General features: G+C 56.5%; 2 protein-coding genes and 1 pseudogene across 2 annotated transcripts; 1 reads left to right on the forward strand and 2 right to left on the reverse strand.

Moving 5' to 3' along the window:
- Positions 1-10: 10 nt before the first annotated feature.
- On the forward strand, positions 11-18,323 carry ANKRD52 (ankyrin repeat domain 52). Its single transcript, XM_040983732.1, has 28 exons — positions 11-152; positions 487-570; positions 960-1,038; positions 1,189-1,259; positions 2,121-2,321; positions 3,384-3,471; positions 3,592-3,734; positions 4,001-4,213; positions 4,404-4,482; positions 4,780-4,894; positions 5,106-5,188; positions 5,296-5,413; positions 5,567-5,635; positions 5,766-5,906; positions 5,987-6,067; positions 8,718-8,829; positions 9,039-9,110; positions 9,351-9,552; positions 9,811-9,898; positions 9,978-10,095; positions 10,620-10,839; positions 10,949-11,036; positions 11,156-11,239; positions 11,322-11,467; positions 11,607-11,689; positions 11,848-11,930; positions 12,089-12,180; positions 12,589-18,323. The coding sequence occupies exons 1-28, from the start codon at positions 126-128 to the stop codon at positions 12,837-12,839; spliced, it is 3,231 nt and encodes a 1,076-aa protein (XP_040839666.1). The 5' UTR covers positions 11-125; the 3' UTR covers positions 12,840-18,323.
- Positions 7,397-7,510, reverse strand: LOC121164185 (annotated as a pseudogene).
- Positions 18,324-22,274, reverse strand: SLC39A5 (solute carrier family 39 member 5). Its single transcript, XM_040983746.1, has 10 exons — positions 21,994-22,274; positions 21,484-21,667; positions 20,682-20,844; positions 20,369-20,538; positions 19,962-20,102; positions 19,564-19,660; positions 19,303-19,473; positions 19,067-19,147; positions 18,779-18,969; positions 18,324-18,548 (listed from the first exon to the last, which is right to left on the reverse strand). The coding sequence occupies exons 1-10, from the start codon at positions 22,272-22,274 to the stop codon at positions 18,405-18,407; spliced, it is 1,623 nt and encodes a 540-aa protein (XP_040839680.1). The 3' UTR covers positions 18,324-18,404.
- Positions 22,275-22,296: the final 22 nt, after the last annotated feature.

Here is a 22,296-nt window from a genome sequence, read left to right on the forward strand (position 1 = left end):
GGTAGGCGGGGCTGAGCTCTCCCCGCAGCCGCCGCCGCAGCCGCCGCCTGGGCCGCCCCGTGTCCCCGGTGGAGCCGCCGCCACCGCCGCTGCGAGCTCGATGCGGACGGAGCCCGGGCCGGGCCATGGGGATCCTCAGCATCACGGACCAGGTCAGCGCTTCTTTCTTTCCCCGGCTTCCTCCTTCCAGGGCCTGGCGCCGCCGCCACGCGAGCCCGGGGATGTGCGGCCTAGGCTGGGCCCCGAGCCCGGGGCTCCCGCCCCGCCCCACACCGCGCTCCCCTCACCCAAGCGGGTGTCCTTGGGGGCCCTGGAGACCTGGTGGAGACACCGAAGGAGCCCGCTGCAGTCCAGGATTACCCACATCCCTTCTCCTCAAACCGGAGCCCCTCCAGTGAAAGCCCCCCTCAAAGCTTGGTGCTTCCCTACCTCCTTGGTTTCGCTCTGGCTCCGGCCCGCTCGCTGAATTGCCGGCTCTTTCTGCAGCCGCCCCTGGTCCAGGCCATCTTTAGCCGAGATGTGGAGGAAGTGCGTTCCCTGCTATCACAGAAGGAGAACATCAATGTGCTGGTGAGTTGGGCACAGGGAGGATGGCGAGCCCAGAATCCCGGCTCCGCCAGCGGGGCGGTTCCGCGGCTCTGCTTGGCTGAGGCCGCAGCTATTTCCACCCCGGGGGTGGGAGCGTGCTCTGCATCTGAGGATGTGAGGAGCAGGTCAGGCTGGGAGCCCAGGACCAGTCGGGTCAGCAGTACTTCCATCCCTCCTGGAAGAAGGGGGGTGGGGTAGGGGCGACCCCTTGGCCTCCACCCTCTCTACCTGCTTTTGCCTTTGGCATTCAGTAGCTGCTAACCCTATGGTAGGAGAATGTGGGGAAGGGTACCTGGAGCTCTGAGGTTTGATCTGTGGGGTCCTGGATAGTCCCTCCCCACCCCCTACAGCCTCTGCTCTTCTGCCTCCAGGACCAAGAGAGGCGAACCCCACTGCATGCTGCTGCCTACGTAGGCGATGTCCCCATCCTTCAGTTGCTACTGATGTCAGGTAAAAGTGGGGAGCCAGGAGGTGAGCTGAGGGGAGGAGGGAGTCACCTGGTTCCTGTACAGGGACTGATCTCTGGTGCCTGGCTGCTGCACACCCCCAGTGTGTGTCTCTCCCCACTTGCCATGGAAACAGGCCCCTGTGTCCCCACAGGTGCTAATGTCAACGCTAAGGATACACTGTGGCTGACTCCTCTTCATCGTGCTGCTGCCTCCCGAAACGAGGTAGGGGCCTCCTGCCTCTTCCACCCTTGCCAATGGACGTGATCAAAGGGGGGGGGGTGGAGGCTGGAGGAGCCCCCATCCGTTTCACCCAGGGTGCAGAGTGTGGAGGCCAGACCTTGGTTTCCCTGGCCTGCCTCTGACACTGGCTGGTAAGGGGCTCTGACTGACGTCAGGGAAAGCAGAACTTCAAGTTCAATTCCCTCTTTGGGCACTTGGTTTCCTTGTTGTAGGGCAAGACGGCCGTATCCCTGCTTCTCAGCCATCGTGGTTGTTGACAACACAGGAGCCAATCATGAGCAGGGGAGCGGGGGTGGGGGGGTTAAGGTCTGTGGGAATGAGGTGGGTGGGTAGGAGAGGAATTGGTATCTGCTTACCAAGGGAATGGAAACACCTCTGGGGGCTGCAGAAGGGCTCAGGAGGATATTCTTGGCTGTAGCGGAAATGTTGATGTGGGATGTGCGGCCCTTTCTTCATTGGGAGCAGGTGGACGGTGGCACTTCCAAAAGTTTATGGGAAAATGGAATGAAATGACAGTTTATTTTGGAGCAAAAAGTTTTGAGGTCCCTGTATTTTTTGTTTGTTTTTCATAATGCATGTATTGGGTGAGCTTTTTGAAAACCTCTCACATGTATTTTAAGTGAGGATTTTCAGGGAGTGGTACAGGTGGTCTAAGCAGGGTAAAGCAGATTGGAAGCTCTGAGGTTGGCCAGCTTAGATATAGATGTGATGGAAACAGGATGATCTAGTACTGGTGGGGATGGGGCCACCTGTGCCATGCTGACCTGTCCCTCCTTCCGCTTCCTCTTGTTCTACTCTTCTGCTCTGCCTGTCTCTTCTCTCTTCTCCCCTGTCCTTTAACAGAAGGTGCTGGGGCTGCTGCTGGCACATTCGGCAGATGTGAATGCCCGGGACAAGCTGTGGCAGACCCCACTGCATGTGGCTGCTGCCAACCGGGCCACCAAGTGTGCTGAGGCACTAGCGCCACTGCTGAGCAGTCTCAACGTGGCCGACAGGAGTGGGCGCAGTGCCCTCCACCATGCCGTGCACAGCGGACATCTTGAGGTGAGGACCCCTGCAGTCTCTGCCAGCCTCGTGCTTCCCTAGCCTTGCTTCCAGATCCCTGGGTCTGGGGTGGAGGGAGCAACAAAGGTGTTCAGTACAGAATAAATGGTCTGACTAGATATTTGGTGTGTATGTGTGTGTATGTGTGGTTTTTAAAATTTACTTGTTTATTTGAAAGTCAGATATAGAAATCTTCCATCCACTGGTTCACTCCCCAAATGGTCACAATGACCAGAACTAAACTGGCCTGAAGCTAGGAGCCAGGAGCTTCCTTCAGGTCTCCCACGTGGGTGCAGGGTCCCAAGGCACTGAGCCATCCTTCACTGCTTTTCCAGGTACATTAGCAGGAAGCTGGATGGGAAGTGGCACAGCTGGGTCTTGAACCAGTGTTTACATGGGATGCTGGCACTGCAGGTGGCAATTTTATCTACTGTGTCACAGCACCAGCTTCTTGGGACCAGAAATTTTCTCTTGGACTTCAAGAGGCGAATAAACCCTCTGAAGTCTCACATGAAATGTTTGTATACATGCTTTTTTCTAAAGAGAGCCCATGTCTTGCATCATACACTTCCAACAACTTATAAGAGGAGAAGGGTAGGCATTTGGCCTTGCAGTTATGAAGCTGATTGAGGGATCCAGATTCCATAATCAAGTGCCTGGGTTCAGAACTTACCTTGTAACTCCAGCTTCTTGCTGCTCTGCGTCCTGGGAGGCAGAAATGACAGCTCAAAGACTAGGGTTCCTGGCACGCATATGGGAGATCTGGATTGAGTTTCTGGCTCCTGGTTACAACTGCTGTGGGCTTCGGGTTTGGTGACCTGGGGTGGGAGTGCTTGCCCTTTTTCCCCATTTTGAATAAATAAGTAAAAAATAGCGAAGACTCCTCAGAGTTTAAGAGCCAGCCATCACCCAGAGGCCCTCTTTGGCTCTTCCCTGGGGCTTCCACATCTACCTGAAGTCCCCAGGAGTCCCCCAGGTTGTCATACTTAGGATTGGAGACTTCACGAGGTGAGACCTGTGCCCAGCCCAGTGCTGACAGGTATATTTCTTGTCTTTATGTAGACGGTGAACCTGCTCCTCAACAAGGGAGCCAGCCTGAATGTCTGTGACAAAAAGGAGCGGCAGCCTCTACACTGGGCTGCCTTTCTAGGTGAGGATCCAGGGAGGTGCTCTCCAGGAGGTCGGTGGGAGGGCACCTAGGATTGTGGACTCTGGGGCCCTGGGACCTCCAGAGTATAGCCTCCATCCACCTTGCCCTCTTTTTCCCCAGGGCATTTGGAGGTCCTGAAGCTGCTGGTGGCACGAGGAGCAGACCTGGGCTGTAAGGACCGCAAGGGCTATGGGCTGCTGCACACAGCCGCTGCCAGCGGCCAGGTTGAAGTGGTGAAGTACCTGCTCCGCATGGGGGCCGAGGTCAGGACATGAGCTGGGGACAGGGGCGGGGAGTTGGGGTTGGTTCTTAAGGACTCTAGGTGTTGGTTTTGGGGTGTGGTTCAGGGAGAATGAGATGGGGATCTGAATGCTATTTGCCATGGTCATAGTGTCTCTGTCTTTTGGGTCAGAAACTTGTCATGGGACTGGGGCTGTTGTTGGGATTCCTGGGTTTCTGGAAGTTGGCTATTCTCACTGCCACTGTGTTGAAACCGCTGCTTCACCTCCCCTCGCTCCTGGAAATACAGATCGATGAGCCCAACGCTTTTGGAAACACAGCTTTGCACATCGCCTGCTACCTGGGCCAGGATGCCGTGGCCATTGAGCTGGTGAATGCAGGCGCCAATGTGAACCAGCCGAACGACAAGGGCTTCACGCCACTGCATGTGGCTGCAGTCTCCACCAATGGCGCCCTCTGCCTGGAACTGCTGGTCAATAACGGGGCTGATGTCAACTACCAGGTGCCTCCAGGGATGGCAGGGATGGGGAGAGGAACCTGGCTTGGGGGTCTGGGTTGCTGTCCTGAGGTCATCAGCCCTTGCTGGAAACTTGAGAGAGCATGTCCCTGGGACAGAGATGCATTCTTTGAAACATTCTCTGTGCTTTGCACTGAAAACAAACAAAAACAAAGAAACTTTGCTGTTTCCACAGAGCAAAGAAGGGAAAAGTCCTCTGCACATGGCTGCCATCCATGGCCGCTTCACACGCTCCCAGATCCTCATCCAGAATGGTATGGGCCTGGGAGACTCAGCCTTTAATCCCCTCCTCTCTCTCTTTCAACCAGGAACCCCGCCCTAGAGAGCCCTGCTTGCCTTGAACCTTCTGCCTTGTCCTCCCATTAGGAGCTCCTACCCTGGCACCTGCTGTGCCCTGCCCAGCCTCCTGGGGCTTACATGCACCAATATGTGCTGCCTGCTTAGCCTGACCCCTTCTAGGCACTCAGAAGGGAACTGCTAGTGGGAGTGGTCCCAAGCCTGACTTCTGCCTGGGTTTTTGTGTGTTCATCCCCTACCCCGCCAACCCTCAGGCAGTGAGATTGATTGTGCTGACAAGTTTGGAAACACGCCACTGCATGTGGCTGCTCGCTACGGACACGAGCTGCTCATCAGCACTCTCATGACCAATGGCGCGGATACTGCCCGGTGAGTGCGGGCCTTGACCCCTGTTTCCAGGTGGCCCTCACCTCTCTCCATCCCCGCTCACCTCAGACATGGGGGAACATAGCCATCTGCCAAAGAGAGGCATGCAGAACCTCCCACCCTGTCAGGGGTGGGGAGTGAGGGCATACACCAGGGCCCTGTACCCAGCTCCTCCTCGACCCAGGGACTGACCAAGTTCCTCCATCTCTTGCAGGCGCGGCATCCATGACATGTTCCCCTTGCACTTAGCCGTTCTCTTTGGATTCTCCGACTGTTGCCGGAAGCTTCTTTCCTCAGGTACATGCCAAGTGGTGACTGGGGGTGAGGTTGGGCCACTGCAGAGCAGGGGCCTCCTGCCGCTCTGCCCGGGCTCTAGGATGTGACTTCTGATGTCCGCCCTCCAGGTCAGCTGTATAGCATCGTGTCTTCACTTAGCAATGAGCATGTGCTCTCCGCTGGGTTCGACATCAACACACCTGACAACCTTGGCCGCACCTGTCTTCATGCTGCTGCTTCTGGAGGGTGAGTCTGCTTCTCTCTCAGGCTCTAGGAGGAGGGGTGGGCAGGGGATCTGAGCTGCTCTTCTCCTTATTTCCCCAACAAAAGCAGAGGAGGCCACCGAGTTCCATCTTGCCTTAACCCTTTTTGGGCTCTTACCTCTCTTCTTGCTCTTAGGAATGTAGAATGTCTTAATTTGCTGTTGAGTAGTGGAGCTGACCTGAGGAGGAGAGATAAATTCGGCAGGTGTGTGACCGGGCATGTGTGTGCTGGGAACATCTGAGTAGAGGGAGGGAGCCTTGTGGCAGCTGGTCAGACTGAAGGGTCAGAGCAGCTTTGGTGTTTTCACCTTGATTCGCTTTCTCTCTGTTCCCAGGACCCCCTTGCACTATGCAGCTGCCAATGGGAGCTACCAGTGCGCTGTGACGCTGGTGACCGCTGGGGCAGGCGTCAACGAGGCCGACTGTAAAGGTTGCTCCCCCCTCCACTATGCTGCTGCCTCCGATACTTACAGGAGGTGAGGCTCCTGTCTGGGCCCCGCTCCACCCATTTCCCACCCTGAGCCATCCCCTGACTTGCTTGTTTTCTGTTGCCCAGAGCGGAAGCCCACACCACTTCCAGCCACGATGCTGAGGAGGATGAGCCCCTGAAGGAGTCCCGCAGGAAAGAGGCCTTCTTGTGAGTAGCAGGGTAGACCCCTCGGGATGCACTCTCCACACCTGCCCCAGCCTGGGTAGACCGCAGGTGCTGATGCAGCTGTGTTGAGCCCAGGCTGAGGAAGGCCAGAAGTGCGAGGCCTCAGGCTGTCTTCCTCAGCCAGATCATTGGTCTGGGCCACAGGTGCTGGGTTCCAAGTGCTATGTTGGGTACAGAAGGGAAAAGAGGAATTACCTCCCAAAATTCTGCCCTTAAAATGCCAGTCTATTGGGAAAGTGAAGTAAAAGAGCTTATTCACACATGTTGTATTTTAGTAATTGGGGAAGCTAGGTACAGGACATATTGGCACTGTCTCTCTCTCTCTCTCTTTTTTAAGACATATTTATTGATTTAAAACGTAGAGTGACAGAGAGGGAGAGACCAAAAGAGAGCTCTTCCATCTTCCAGTTCACTTGCCAGATGGTTGTAACAGCTTTGGCTTGGGCCAGGCAGAAACCAGGAAACTGGCACTCCATTCAGGTCTCCTACATGGATGGCATTGCCCAAGCACTCGGGCCATCCTCCACTGCTTTCCCAGGCACATTTACAGGGAACTGGGTCAGAAACAAAGCAGCTAGAACTTATGCGCAGATAAAATGCTGGCATTATAGGCTGCAGCTTGGCCCACAGCAGCACAGCACTGGTGTTATCTTAGTCATTTTTCTGTAACTGTAAGACTGTTCTACAGTGAAAACTTCATTTAAAAAAACAAAAGGTGTTAATAATTAGTGCCAGTGTTGTAACATAGCAGGGAAATGCTGGCATTCCATAAAGGTGCTGATTCAAGTCCCAGCTGCTCCACTTCCAGTTCCGCTCCCTGCTTATGACCTGGGAAAAGCAGCAGAATATGGTCCAAATATTTACTGCCACCCATAAGAAAGACCCAGAGGAAATGCCTTGCTTTGACCTGACCCAGACCTAGCTGTTGTAGCCATCTGGGAAGTAAAAAAGCAGATAGAAGATTTCTCTTTAACTCTGACTTACACATAAATAAATAAAATCTTTGCCTCCCCTCCCAAAAAAAGAAATGCATAATCAAATGCAAGTAATTGCTGTGTGACCTTTGGCAAGTTATTCTTGTGTGCCTCAGTTTTCTCAACCAGAGTCAAAACTTACCTTAATCAATATGAGGCTTTTCTTTAAACACACACATGGAAGGCTCAGAATAGTGCTGGACACAGGCCACGTGCTAATGCTTTACTGTCACTATTGCTGTTAAGCTACAAATAGATTATGAGAACAGTGCAGAGAGCACCAGGGAAAGAGGTAACTAACTGAGAAGCCTGACATAAACAGAGGAGAGAGGAGAAAGAGGGATTTTTGAAATTTTATTTTAAGATTTTACCTATTTTTATTGGAAAGTCAGATGTACAGAGTGAAGGAGAGATACTACACTTGATCTTAGCCAAAAGGCTGAGAAGTGATAGAGTGAAGGAGAGAGAGAAAGAGTTTCAGTTCACTGATTCACTCCCCAAGTGGCCACAACAGCCAGAACTAAGCCTGTCCGAAGCCAGGAGCTTCTTCTGGGTATCCCACATGGGTGCAGGGTCCCAAGGCTTTGGGCTGTTCTCTACTGCTTTCCCAGGCCACAAGCAGGGAGCTGGAAGGGAAGTGGAGCAGCCGGGGCACAAAATGGCACCCATTTGGGATCCTGGCACATGTAAGGCGATAATTTTAGCTACTGGCTGCTAGGCTATGTCTCTGAACCCGATTTTTTTTTTTAAATAAAAATTTATTTTTATTTGAAAGGCAGAGTTGCAGAAAGAGAAGGAGAGATAGAGAAGATCTTCCATCCACTGCTTCATTCCCCAGATGGCTGCAACAGTTAGAGCTGGTCTGATCCTCAGCTGGGAGAAGGAATGTCTCTGGGTCTCCCATATGGGTACAAGCACCCAAGCACTTGGGCCATCCTATATTGCTTTCCTAGGCCATAAGCAGAGTGCTGGATCAAAAGTAGAGCAGCTGGGATTTGAACCTTACACAATGCCTGTCCTGCAGGCAAGGGGTTAGTCTACTGCACTGTGGATGATAGCCCCAGGACTGAATTTGAAATTAATAGAAGGGCAGTTATTTGGACCAGTGGTTACGATACCCATGTCAGAGGGCATGAATGATTCCCAGTTCTGTTTTTTTTATTCCTGTCTACCGACCCTGGGAGACAGCAGTGATGACTCCAAGTCCAGGGGTCCCTGTTAACTATGTGGGAGACCCAGAATTTTTCCTAGCTCCTGGTTTCGGCCTGGTCTAACTCTGGCTGTTGTAGGGTGAACCAGCAGATAGGGGAACACTCTGTCTCTCTCTGCCTCTGAAATATCTTCATTATTATCACCGACAATGAAAAGAAATGGGTAAGAGTGGCTTCAGGTGGGCTGAGAGGAGGCTGCATCTTGGGCGGCAGTCACCACATGTGCGTGGGTCACCTGCAGGGGGGTAATCCTGCAGCTCATACTCCAGGTTTTCCAGGAAAGTAGTCGGGGGAGGAAGGAGGAAGTGAAGCCTGAGTGCTATGGTGCAGACCTGGGCTGAGGGTGGACAGGGTTGGGAGCAGAGGTGAGGTGATGGCTGGGGGTCCTGGTGAGGCCCCCTCTGTCCCTCTCAGGCGTGTGCCTCACAGGCCTCCCCGGCCCCACAGCTGTCTGGAGTTCTTACTGGATAATGGTGCAGACCCCTCCCTGCGGGACAGGCAGGGCTACACAGCTGTGCACTATGCAGCCGCCTACGGCAACAGACAGAACCTCGAACTGGTACGTGCCAGCACTAGGCCTGGGGGAGGCTGGGCCGAGGCACATGGTTCGCCTCTGGGTGTGGGAATTCTGAAACCTAGAGGTTGCTGTATCACGGGCATGCTATGGATCCGGGATAATAACAGATGACTGAGTTGGAGGTGGAGAGAGGTGAGGGACTACACCTTGGAGATCCCAAATCCCAGCACCCTCTTTCTTCTCCATTGCAGCTCTTAGAAATATCCTTTAACTGCCTGGAGGATGTGGAGAGCACCATTCCAGTCAGCCCTTTGCACTTAGCTGTGAGTCCCTCGTCTTCTCTTGCCTTCCTTACCCCTACCTTGTTCTCAGGCCTCCACAAAGGCACCAGTCACTGTGACCTGAGCCTGATTGCTGCCATCTTGCGGGGATGGGCGTGGTGCAGGGGAGAGACCTGGAGAGCTTCAGAGGGCTGATGCCCAGAGCACCTCCTTGGGCCCCCAAAGCAGAGTGGGGCCAGATGCACATCATGAGCTCTCTGTGGCTTGCCTGTATGCCCCCAGGCCTATAACGGTCACTGTGAAGCCCTAAAAACGCTGGCCGAGACGCTGGTGAATCTGGACGTAAGGGACCACAAAGGCCGGACCGCGCTCTTCCTGGCCACGGAGCGAGGCTCCACTGAGTGTGTGGAGGTCCTCACGGCCCACGGTGCCTCTGCCCTCATCAAGGAGCGCAAGCGCAAATGGACGCCCCTGCACGCTGCTGGTGAGTGCCCTCGCTTGCCTTGTCCTTCCCTTGCCACCCCCGAACCCTCCTGGGCAGGATGAGGCCTGGGAGTGGGGGAGGGAGGAGGATGGAACCATGAATCCTAATTTGAGGCTTCCCATCTGCCGAACTCCCTCCTCCACCTGCCTGCCCCAGGTCTTCCTGTAACCTTGACCCTGCATTCCTTGAGGCTTGAGCTGGCCTTGCTCCCTCCTCCTGACTCTGATTCTTGGCATCCCTCTACCTCTATCCTCCCAGCTGCCTCTGGCCACACTGACTCCCTGCACTTACTGATCGACAGTGGGGAACGAGCTGACATCACAGATGTCATGGATGCCTATGGACAGTGAGTATTGACTGGGGCTGGGATGAGGGTGTTTCTACCCACATTGGACCATCACTCCTTTCTCCTACGCCCTCTGTAGAACCCCACTGATGCTGGCCATCATGAATGGCCACGTGGACTGTGTACATCTGCTGCTAGAGAAAGGATCCACAGCTGACGCTGCTGACCTCCGGGGCCGCACTGCCCTCCACCGTGGGGTGAGTGCTTGCAGCAGGTCACTCCCAGACAGGCCTTTTTGTGGGCGGTCAGTACCCATTCATAGCAGGGCCCCGGACTGCTCAGGAGGTCGGCTGGGATTTCACACCCAGAGTCCTATCAGGCTTTAACTGTGCTTGCCACCTGACTGCCCTGCTCTGTCATCATGTCCAAGCACATGCCTGCCACCCAGACAGTGCCCATGATGCCTTGCCAGCCCTGTCCCCTCAGACAGTGACACCATCACCCAGGTCCTTCTCGTGACAAAAGCAGTCTCCTCCCCAACAGGATTCTTACCCCCTCAGTCCTTTCTTTGTTCCCTGGTTGTTCTCTCACCCTGGAGTTCCAAAGCAAAATCTGGCCATCGTGATGGTTGGCCCAGGGAGGCAGGGAAGCAGGTGTTGGAATCTGGAACCCTGGAATCCTTGTTGAGCATCAGGGATTGGAGCTCTGGAGGTGGTTGCTACTCCTGGGACAGCTCAAGCAGCCGCCTGCTCACTGCCACTCACCCCCTTGTCACCCACAGGCAGTGACTGGCTGTGAGGACTGCCTGGCTGCCCTGCTGGACCACGATGCATTTGTGCTCTGCCGAGACTTTAAGGGCCGCACGCCCATTCACCTGGCCTCAGCCTGTGGCCACACAGCAGTTCTGCGGACCCTGCTGCAGGCTGCTCTTTCCACAGACCCCCTGGATGCTGGGGTAGACTACAGTGGCTACTCGCCCATGCACTGGGCCTCCTACACTGGTACTGCATGCTCCAGGATATGCATGTGGGGTTGGGGACCTGGGTTGCCATAGGCCTGGTGGAGGGATCTTGTCTGTTCCTGTCACTGCCCTTTGGTCCTTGTCCCCAGGACATGAAGATTGTCTGGAGTTGCTACTTGAACACAGCCCATTTTCGTACCTGGAAGGAAACCCCTTCACTCCTTTGCACTGTGCAGTGTAAGTCCTTCTGCAGGGTCAGCCCCCACCTCCTCTGTCTCTGGGGGCTATGCCGTGTGGTCAGACAGGAAGTCCGCTTGCCCTGCCCTTCCTGATATCCTCCACTTGCTCTTCCCCAGAATTAATAACCAGGACAGCACCACAGAGATGCTGCTGGGAGCTCTGGGTGCCAAGATTGTGAACAGCCGAGATGCCAAAGGACGGTGAGTGAGGGACCGCCCCGGGCTTCCTGTGTGCTCAGGACCAAGGGTGTCCCCCGCTTCACCCTGCCCTGTCTACCCACAGGACCCCCCTTCACGCCGCTGCCTTCGCAGACAACGTCTCTGGGCTCCGGATGCTGCTGCAGCACCAGGCCGAGGTGAACGCCACTGACCACAGTGGCCGCACGGCACTTATGACAGCGGCCGAGAACGGGCAGACCGCTGCTGTGGGTGTGTAGGGGTCGGTCCCTTGGGCAAGGGAGGCAGGGGCCCCTGGCATGTTGACTGAGGCTGGGAGCAGGGTGCCACCATGGATGCACACAGGAAGGAGGGGAGAGGTGTCACTTCCTCAGTGGCCTTTCTCTTCCAGAATTTCTGCTGTATCGAGGGAAGGCGGACCTCACTGTGTTGGATGAGAATAAGAACACTGCCCTCCACTTGGCTTGTAGCAAGGTACTGCCTGAGGGGGGCGCAGTGCTGGCTCACATGCCAACCGTGACCTCGCTGACTGCAGAGCAGGTTGGAACCAAAGGCAAACTTACTTAAGGGACACCTGCTGTCCCTCCCCAGTTCCCACTTCCTTCACAAGTGCCCAATATCCCTTCCTGCAGGGCCATGAGAAGTGCGCCCTCATGATCCTGGCAGAAACCCAAGACCTTGGCCTTATCAATGCTACCAACAGTGCGCTGCAGATGTGAGTGCGCGGGGCAGGGGGCTCCTGTTTGGGGGAAGCGGGTTGGTGAAAAAAGAGCGGGCTTGGGGCTCTCTGAAGCTCACAGTGCCTGCCCAGAGCCCTTGCCTCTCTGGCCTCCTGCTGGCTTCACAGTCCTTCTTCCCTTTCCCTCTACCCAGGCCACTCCACATTGCTGCCCGCAACGGTCTAGCCTCTGTGGTGCAGGCCCTGCTGAGTCGTGGGGCCACAGTGCTGGCCGTGGATGAAGAAGGTAGATGGAGGCTGGAATCTTCACCTCTTTTGGGCTTGAGACCAAGGCCAGCCTTCAGGGGGTGGCTTCTCAACCTTGCTGTAAATGAGATTCTCTTCCCTATTGGACTTTGTCAAGCAGGGACCCCAACATTGATACCCTGGAGTCTCAGAGGGGAGGGTAATGAAGTGGAACTAAATGGCGCCAGCAAGGTCAGAAAGATCCCTCTACCGCACACACATCAGGCTTCTGTCCCCGCAGCTGCACCCTCTAGGCTGCACTTTGAGAACCTGCCTGTCAGGCTTCTGGGTTCCTAGTCATCCTTGACTTGTGACCCTGCTGGTGGATACTTGACTGTCTGGGAGGGGCAGACAGGAACCCCAACATATAGGTCTCTGGGCCTAAGCTGCTCCCGGTGTGGTTCCACAGGTCACACCCCAGCACTGGCCTGCGCTCCCAACAAAGATGTGGCCGATTGCCTGGCCTTGATCCTTTCCACCATGAAGCCTTTCCCACCCAAGGACGCCGTCAGCCCTTTCAGTTTCAGTCTGCTCAAGAACTGCAGCATCGCGGCTGCCAAGACGGTGGGTGGCTGCGGCGCCCTGCCCCACGGGGCCTCGTGCCCCTATAGCCAGGAGCGGCATGGCGCCATCGGCCTAGATGGCTGCTACTCGGAGTAGCCCCATTCAGTACCCCTCTCCCTGCCGGTGGCTTGATACCTTATTCTATTTATTTAGAAAAAGTCTAAACATTTAGGGCACTTTAAAGGAGAACACGACTGGGCAGAGGGGGGCGGAGGGTGGCGGAGGGGGACAGCAAGCGCTGGGGAGCAGCCGCTCACCCCTTTGCCGCACCATCTAGCCTGGCAGGGACCTGGGGCATATAGGGAGCACCCCAGGCCCTTGGTACCCCCAGGTGACCCCTCCGCCAAGTGTCCCCAAATGATTGCTAAATGCCTGGCTTCCCCCTCTCTGATGCCACCTCTCAGCTCCCTCTTTCTGCTGCCAGCTGCTCCCATTCTTTCCTCAGCCTCTCCCCACTGTGCCCCCCTCCCCACCCCTCACTGCCAGGCAAATTCCCTTCCCCCCCACTTCCATTCCCATCACTGCCTCCCTGCTCGGCTGGCCCCTCCATTCCCGCAGCAGTGAGAAGCCTTAATTTCTGGTACTGTGTGAGCACTCTGGGGGTGTCCTCTCCCCCTTCAGGGGCAGCTAGAGAATGAGGGGGGAGGATATTTAGCACTGGGGCCTGGAGCTTTTTCCCCACCTCTGTACCTATCGCCCCTGAAGTTCAAATGCAAAACACTTGAAGCAGCAACTACTGTACCTGGGCCCCAATCCCGCACTCTTCCCCCTGGCTCCTCATATGCAAATCAAGGGCTGGTTCTGCCCCCACAGCCTGCCCCACCCCCTCCCCACTCCTGGCCTGGCCCCCTGACCACGCACTTTAACCTTGCTTTTCTTTTTTACTTCTTTTGGGAGAGCAGAGCCTGTGGCCCTCCCCTCCCTGGCTCTCCTCTCCCCAGACTTTGAGACTTGTCATGAATTTTTAAGTAAGCATTTTGTCCTTTAGGGGAAGAAACAAATTAATTCCCTGCCCATTTCAAAATCACCACAGCCCTAGGATGTCCTTATCCGTTTCAGGCATGTGTTTGCATGTGTCCAGGGAGGGATCGTGTTCTCTCTCCTGTGCCCCAATCCCAGAGTTCCCCCATGCGTGCCCCCATCCCCACCCCGTCTGCCTCCACCTTCCGTTACGTCCAAGAGTTCCCACCGCCCCCAGTCACTCCCGATCTGAAGCCAAAGATGGTGGGAGGAGCAAGGCTGACCAGGGACCCAGGCTGCTTCCTCTAGTGGGAGGATGCAGTGCGGCGGGGCGGCAGCAAAGAGATGTTGAGGCTAGGTCCCTGCCTTCCCAGGAGTGGGGAGAACTGGGGTTGAGCTGGGGCGGGGAGGGGCTTTGTTGATAAAGAGCCCTGAAAGGCACACCCCAAAAAGCCAAACTGGGCTGGAGTGAGGAGGGGGCGGTTTTTTTCTCTAAATGTAGCATTGAATTTGGCCCTGGTCCCTTCTGACGCCCTGTCCACCCATTTCCTAGTCAAGTCGCCTGGACAGCTGGCCCCACTCCCATCGCCCAGCGTTCCCTTCCTCACACTCAATACCTCAGCCAGGGACCAAGACACAGAACTTGAATAGAGTTCACGCCCCGCCCCACCGTGAGCCCGGCCTGGGTTTGGCTGCCGTCAGTATTGGCCCCTGAGAACTGGACAGGTTTTGTTTACACAGTGCAGGGCTCCCCTGAACCCCACTCTGGGGTCCCGTGGCCTCCTGCCCCTCCCCCAACCCTGGATTGCTTGATTTCAATCTTAGCCATTTTTCAGTTGTGTCCCCTGAATGTCTTGCCATCCTTGCCAGGTAGGCTGGAGTAGGGAGAGGGGATGGGCATCCAGAGATCCCTTCCCCTTTTCCTCCCTCCCTTCCTGCCCAGCAGATGCCCTTAACCTCACCTCATGCTGGTTCCTGAAGCTTGGGGTATTTGTCCAAATCCTGAGTTTTCTCGTGGTCCCTGTTTAGCCCCCATATCTGTGTCTTACTTCCCCATCTCTCAGTTCCTAAACCATTTCAAGGTTTCGAATTGACCATTATTGGTGAGAAGGATTGTGCAGCTTTTAGTTTTTATTTTTGTTTTCAAAGCCAAAGGGCCTTGCAATGCCCCTCTTGCCCTCCCCGCCCCCTTCACTCCCTGACCATCCCCCTCTACGACAATCAATGTGACCTCTCTTAAGGGCTGCAGCCCCCATCCCCACCCTGCTGGTTCTGCAAAGCTTGCCCTCCCCACCTTCCCTCCCCCTCCAACTTGGAATCTCTCTCCTCACATCTTCCCATTCCAACCCTTCCTCATTTTGGTGCTGGGAACTAGGTGGTAGGGGGAGCGAGGTGGGTGGGAGATGGGTCCTCCTGGCCAAGATTCCTGGGTGGCAGTCGTGTTCTCCTTTGTCACTGCTTGGCGACAACAGGAAAAATTGGAGCACTTGTCGGGAGCTCCCTTGTATGCTAGGTGAGATTTCAGGGGCTCTATGTTCCCCACCTCCTCTTCAGCACTGGGTTGGCCGTGCTGGGGGAGGCCAGGTTGAGGAGCACCCTTGGGCCCTCCTCATGTGACTGAGGAGGCCTGGGGGCGGAGAGCGGCCTCCTCTCCTTATGCCAAAGGAAATCCCGCCCCCCCACCCCAGGCTCTGCCCCTAGTGTGTTTTGAAGCATTTTTTGACCATTTTCATGGCCACTGCATATTTATTTTTAAATGTTAAGGGTTTTTTTGTTTTTGTTTTTTTTAATCTCTGACTTAAACGGGTGTGGAGAAGCGAAACAGGCTGAATGCCCCCCAATCTGCAGGGGGAGGGGAGGTCCGCTCCTTCCTTTGGTCCTCCCTCTGCCCCCTCCCCCGCAGCTCTAAAGCACTTGCTTCAAGTAATAAGCACTTTTGTGGAAAGGCCTGTTTGAGGTGAGGACCTTGGGGACAGCCCCAGGTCCCTGAAAAGGAGACCAAGCAAGAGGGCTAGAGAGGAGACGAGAAATGAGGCGTGCATACCTGAGGGTGAGATGGAAAGAGCCAGTTTTTTCAGTTTCTGACGTTTTGGGGGTAATGTCCCTGCTTGGGCGGTGGCTTTGCTAGGGTTAGGTTGTGTACTATCCTTCAGATTAAAAAAAAAAAAGGCACAAACTGTGGGTCCCCGGAGGGACCAGCAGACCCAGGTCACTGCCACTGTCTAGCTGAGACTGATGGGCCACCTCCCCGCCCCGTGGCCCGCTGAGCCATAGGACTGCTGAAAACCACTGAATGTACAGCCCAGGGCGGGTGAGGGCGACCCAGGGGATGGGCTTCTCCTTTGTTTGGTGCTGTGGGGGGTGGGAAAGTTGAGACAGAGGGACTACCACCCCACTACTCCCCTAGACTTGTGTTCCTGGGAGTGGAGGGGCTTAGGGAGGCCTCCCGCCCTCCCCAGCCCCAGCCCCACCCCTCTCCCTCACCCCTGTTGGTCTTGACTGTAAGTCCAGCTCACCTTTGCCTTCAATATGTAACCAAAGGAAAACTCAATACTGTTTCCACCGCTGTCGCCCACCGAGCACCTCCTTCCTTTCTCTTCCCACCCCACTGGAAGGGAGAAGAGGCTAGGGGTGGGTGGGTAAGGCCAGAGTGAACGGTTCTATAGCTGTACCCTCCCCTACAAACCTCTTCCAGAGTCTGGAGAGCCGGGGCTGGGACCAGGCTGGCAGGGGTGGGAGTAGGTGCACTCTGTATGTGGCTCACGGAGTGCTGCTTCTTCCACATGGCTCCAGTGAATGGACTCCAGCCCAGGGGCCTCTTTCCCCTTTCCCTCTGCCATCTCCACCCTTTCCCCATAACCCAGTGTTCACTCCCACCTTCCCTTCCAGCCGCAAAGGAAAATAGCCTTACAGACCCTAGCCCGGAAACCCTGTTCCCTGGGGGCCGGCCGGTATGGGAACCCCAGTCTCGCCTAGTTTGAAACCCTACCTTTTTAGAAGGAGGGACAGGAGCAAAGCAGCCCCTTCCCCTCTAACTGTGGTGGCTCCAGCCTTCCGTGGCCTTGATCCCAGTTGGACAAGGACGGAGGTAAGGAATCTGAGGACCAAGCCCAGTGGTCTGGGAAGAGGGAGGTGGAAAGGAACGGGCCTGATGTGGGGATCCCCCTCCTCCCGACCCAACCCCTAGAGAAGCGACCAAATGCAGAGATGGGAGGAAGCTGGGTGGGAGGTCTGCTCTTGTAAATTACTTGAAGGTACTGACTCCGAGGCTGCTGTTGCCCACATAGGTGTGAGGGGGCCACTGTCACTGCATTTGGGAGGGCAGTGGGTGGTGGGTGCCATAGGATCTGCCCCTGGTCCTCGCTCACTCCCGCTAGGCCCTTTCCCTGGGGCATTCGGAAGTCTGACTTGCCACCAGGGGAATTGGGGAGAGCCTTCCCTCCCGTCTCCATCCCTCACTCTGGGCACCCTCTCCAATTGCACTAAAGTAGCTGTTGTGCCAGTCTTACCCCCACATCAGGGGGGGGGTCCTCTGCTTCCAGTCTCCCCTTCTCCTCCCCTGCCGCCTCCGCTCCCATCCCGGACAATCTCCTTATTCCCCCTTGTATTCTTGGATAACTCAGCTTTGTATGTGTGTGTTGGGGGGTGGGATGGGTTCCGGCTGCAGTGGGTTTGGCAGGAGTTTGGGAAGGGCTATAGGAAAGATGGAGGATGAAGTCTCCTGCTCCCTTCCCCGGCTCCAAGCTCCAGAAGCCTGGCAGGGAGATGTCTACTCTCACTGCCGTGTGTCTTGCAGATGTGCCAAAATTTGGGGGGGGTGGGGTGGGAAGGGGGGTGCCTGGCAGAGCAGCCCCCAGGGTGGCTCTCTCAAAGCAATACAGTTCCCCTGCCTGGGGAATGGCAAGACAGGGGAGAGGGTTGGTGGGGCGGGGTGGGGGGAGGGGATGTGAGGGGTCCCCGTGTACAGCTGTGCATATTCAGGGGCATTCTCTGTCTGGTACCCGCTGTGGGCATTTATGTGTGTGTGACCCTCCCCTTCCCCGTGCCCTGCATGCCTGTGATGCTGCAGATACCACCATCCTGTGTGCAGGTGTGTGCTGGGGGGCTCAGAGGGCATGCCCATGTCCTGTTGCACCCTCCACCCTGTGACCCATGTACTCGGTTGTAGGAAGTAAAGAGAACTGAGCACAATTCACTGGATTCTAGTGAATCTTATTCTAAAGCAATGTTCCCATCCCTGCCCTTGCCTTGCCCTGGATCCACCTGTGGTGCTAGTGTTGGGGTTGGAGGGGGCGGGGTGTTTCATGCTGGTGGGCAGCAATAAAGGGCTGGTCTGCTGAGATGCCTGCAGCCCCAGGGTGCTGAGGACAGCAGGAACAAGTGGGGACCTTGGTGCATTTGCTCCTCCCCTTTCCCCCTCCTCCCTGGGCTAAAGCACAATGCTCTCCCCGCAGATTGATGTACCCTGCACCCTCCAGGCCCCCTATTCATGTCCTTCCCCCAAGCCTGCTTTGAACCCTCCCACTGCAACCTGGTTTTCTATGCTGTTTTGGTGCAAGTACAACTGTCGTAGTCATGGCTTTGGGATGGGTTCTGTTTATTAAAATCCTATTGCTCCTACTGGCCCTGTGTCCCGCCTCCATTCATATAGCTGGGCAGTGGTGGGAAGAGGGGCGCCCTGGACCCCTCCCCGCTGCCCCATCAGTCGTCAGAGACCAGGGGCAACAGGTGCTCCTCCAGCAGGGTTATAGTGAGCATGAGGCCGCCCCCCAGCAGCAGCCCCAGCCCCTGCAGCAGCACGTGGGGTGTGGGAAGGGGCTCAGGAGGACGCAGCAGGGCCGGGAGCTGGAAGGAAAGAAGACAGTCATGCTTCCAGCCTTGTCTGGGACCTCTCAACACTAGAAGTGGGTGGCCAGCTTCAGCAGCTCCCGCCCCTTGCTTCTCTTAGGGGTTTATGGTCAACACCCTGCCCTTGTGGTCACCCCCACCCAAGGTGAGGGACTCAGTATTCCCTCTACTACACACACACCACCTCCCTGCTTCTCTGGTTCTCTGCCCTACCCCACCCCTCTCACCATGTCTACCAGTGCCACATAGAGGAAGACCCCAGCTGTGACTCCAAACACCCAGGGAGTGAGGGGCATGGGGCCCACACTGAGCCCCACACCCAGGGCTGCACCCCCTAGGCCCAGGGCTCCAGAAACGAGGCTCAGCAACAGCAGGCGCCGAAAAGATAGCCCTGCCTGAAGCAGCACTGCAAAGTCACCTGTGAAAGAAAGCAAACAAGGGGAGGGGATGAGCCTGCAGGCACTGCCCCTCTGGTCCCCTCCCCCATGCCTCCCCCTGCTTTGTGCTGTTCCTACCCAGTTCATGGGGCAGCTCATGGCAGAAGACTGCAAGGGTGGTGCTGAGACCGCTGGAGAAACTGGCAGAGAAGGCAGCTCCTGGGATGGGGAGCAGGTAAGAAGAAGCCTCCCCAGGACAGGTGTTCGCACACCCACCCCAGGCTTCCCGTTGTGCTCTTCTTGGCTGCCCTTCACTGGCCCCAGCTTGTAGGCAGCCAGGGAGCCCCAGCCTCCCACTGCCCCTCCTCTCGCACCTATGGCCAGCCCATCTGTGAGGTTATGCAGGCCATCTCCCAAAAGAACCATCCATGTGATGCTGGCACCAGTGCCACCCTGGCATCCGTGACTGTGGCCTTGGTGTCCAGTAGGGGCTGGGGCTGGTGAAGGCTGCTTGTCCCACTCCCTCTGGTCCTGAACCCCTGGCTCTGCAGGAGGAAAGATGGGGACAGATGTTGGTGGCTATACCAGAAGAGCTGCAAGCTGGGAGTTGACCCCTTGTTCCATGCACTAGTCACCTGGAGCTGCCTGTAGCGGCTGAAGGGCCCTCCCACAGCCATCCTCTGGGTCCAGGGGCGGTGCGTCAAAATCCCTTCGTTTCTGCCTGCAGCATCTCTGCAATAGGACAGTAACCCTCCTGGTGGCCAAGGCCAAGCGACCACCAGGGGGGTAGCTGGACCTCTACCCTCTGCTCAGCTGGGCAACTCTGTTTCTTGTTGACTTGAAATTGAGGGAGGAGGCCACTGGGCTGGAAGTCTTAAGTCTGGGATAGAGTCCCTGGCTGCCCTGTTTGGTGCTGCACAATCACACAAGCATCAGAGAGCCAGGAGCACCTGCTGGCCTGTTGTCCTGCCAGTTCCTTGCCAGGATCCTGGTCTCTGCAGTAGCAGCAGGAGGAGGAAGGGGTGTCACTCACTGTCTTGAGTCCTCTGCGTCGTAAGATCCCTAGCATGTTCTCCAGCACGAACAGCAGGAGGAGGCCTCCCAGCACCAACAGCCCTGGACCTGGATCCTCCTCTGGTCGCCCACCAGGTCCTGCGTGCAACCCTTCTTGTGCCTGACAGAGAGGAAATCAGAGAAGCCCCTGTCCTCAGCACCACCCTGTCCCCTCCCACCACTCCGCCAATCCACATGGGAGGTGGCAAGTCTTCCACCCTGCCTGCTGTAAAGCAGCCATCTCTGATCCAAGCCTAGAGCTGGCGAGTGGGACCAGGAGTAACAGAAAGGGGGAGGGGAAGCGCAGTCCCATGGCTGGGAATTCCGTGGATCCGTGGAGGTCAGCTGCCCCTGGAGGCAAGGATCACAGGGAGGGTCCTCACGTACATGTGGCAACAGGTGAAGCAATGCATCCCCACAAAGAGTGCCCACGGCCAGGGCCCCCAGGAAGCCGAGCAGGGGTCGCAAGAGACGAGGTCCCAGGAGCCGCAGCAGCAGCAGGGAGAGGGGAGCAGGAAGGCTGAGCAGCAGGACTGCCAGGGCACTATGAAGCAGGGCTGGAAAAATCAGGGCCTGAGTTAGGCCAGGATTGTAGGGAGGGGAACCCCCCCAGAGGCCAGGTGGGGGCAGGGATGTACTTTGAGGAGACCCATTCCCTAACAAGCCTCAGGGTACAACCCACACCTCCTCACCCACTGACCAGATAGTAGGTCCACCGAGGGGGCTGGGGTTGGGGCTTGGATGCAGACGCGGCTGTCAATCTGATACAACAGAGCTGGGCACAGCAAGGCGAACTGACGAGGAGTCAGAGCAGCAGCTGGGCTCAGGCCAAAGTTGACCAGCAGCTGGGAGCCATTAAGACACTAGGGGAGTTGAGTGTAGGGTCATGCATTGGGAATCCCCGGGACACAACTCAGTTATTCCAAGTCCATCCTTCCACTGCAGGCACCCCTGGGGCTCTCCAGGGTCCCCTTCACTGTCACTGCAACTGGCAGGTACAGTAGGAGCTGGAGGCAGGAGTAACTTGGACTCCTTGTGGGTTCATTATTGGTGACCTCTGAAGCCAATGCAGATTGTGGGTCAGCGAGCGCTGCTGCCATCCTTCCCGTGCTCCCTGTTCCTTTATCACTTTGTCAATGTGGTCAAGGAGCCTGTTGGGCCACTATGGTCTTCGTAGTCAGACTCTGAGAAGGGAGAGGAATCCGCAGTGCCATCCAGCCTGCCTCTCCATGACCCCAACAGGTATTCATTGAGCCTGAGCCAGGCAGCCTTGTCTGCCCTTTGATGTTTGTGGAATAAGTTCCCCATCCTTTTGGATGCAGAGAGCCATTCACTCCCTGCAGGTCTCCAGCCAACCATCCCTACCTCCTTCCCTGGGCTGCCTCTCTGGATCCTCTCACTTGCCAAGGCTGTTCTCTAAACCGGGCTGTTGGGGTGTGGGCTCACCTGTTGTGAGCCATCTAATCCCTGGGCCCTTCCCCTGTCTAGGGCCTTCCACTCACATCCTCATTCAGGTGATCAGCCAATGAGTGGTCCAACAGTAGCAGCCTATGAAAGAGGTCCAGGCCCGAGGAGGCTGGTCCGGGGGCTTGGTGGGGATTCTGGGACTCTTCCAGGTCACCCCACTCCGAGGGGCCCAGGGGCATCCCAGCCCAGACATCTACACTCAGCTCAGGGTCCTGGGGCCTAGAAGGGAAAGGAGAGCCGTCAGATCTGCTGAGCCAGGTATTCCCAGGTCCCTATGCGGAGGGGGATGGCTGAGAACAGTCCTGTTCTGGTTCTAGAGGGCTCCAGGAGTGCAAGAAGACAAAGGTGGACAGCTCAGGATCACTGCATGCTGGGAGAGGGAGGGGAATTAGGAGGAGGCAAGATGGGCCTTGAAGAGATCCAGGGCAGATGAATTCTGGAGAATGTCATTCCAGGGATCTCCTTTTAGGAGGCTGGGACTGGAGACCCAAGGTAAGCATTGGGAAGTTGGGGGCTGTGGTATTTGAGGATGGAGGAGGTCATACCTGTGTGTGGCATTGTCTGCAGCTGGGTGTAGCACACGACTGGGAGGCCCATGGTGTCCCAGGTGAAGCCCCTGTACTCGGCCTAGCCCCAGACTGTGGAGAAGGCGGCCCAGGCCCCCTGCGGTTAGCGTCCCATTCTCTCCATATAGGCCAAACAATTGGGTAAGGTAGTGGTTCTGCTCCTGTTCCGCCGGGCCCAGATTAGGGATGGAGCCCCCTACCCAGCCCAGGAGCATCCCGACACACAGACCAGACAGCAGGTGGCTCACGAGGGGCCCCATCACCCCAGGGTCAGGTGGAAGG

The sequence above is a fragment of the Ochotona curzoniae genome, unplaced genomic scaffold (assembly GCF_017591425.1).
Source record: "Ochotona curzoniae isolate NIBS_2020 unplaced genomic scaffold, NIBS_Ocur_1.0 contig_1014, whole genome shotgun sequence".
NCBI lineage: Eukaryota > Metazoa > Chordata > Mammalia > Lagomorpha > Ochotonidae > Ochotona > Ochotona curzoniae.

Coding starts and splice junctions, on each gene's coding strand:
- ANKRD52 (XM_040983732.1), top strand. CDS start 126: ATGGGGATCCTCAGCATCACGGACCAG. Junction 4,214..4,403: donor GGGCTGATGTCAACTACCAG/GTGCCTCCAGGG, acceptor CTGTTTCCACAG/AGCAAAGAAGGGAAAAGTCC. Junction 4,895..5,105: donor AATGGCGCGGATACTGCCCG/GTGAGTGCGGGC, acceptor CATCTCTTGCAG/GCGCGGCATCCATGACATGT.
- SLC39A5 (XM_040983746.1), bottom strand. CDS start 22,274: ATGGGGCCCCTCGTGAGCCACCTGCTGTCTGGTCTGTGTGTCGGGATG. Junction 20,845..21,483: donor CTGATCACCTGAATGAGGAT/GTGAGTGGAAGG, acceptor CAACTCCCCTAG/TGTCTTAATGGCTCCCAGCT. Junction 19,661..19,961: donor GACGCAGAGGACTCAAGACA/GTGAGTGACACC, acceptor GTCCTATTGCAG/AGATGCTGCAGGCAGAAACG.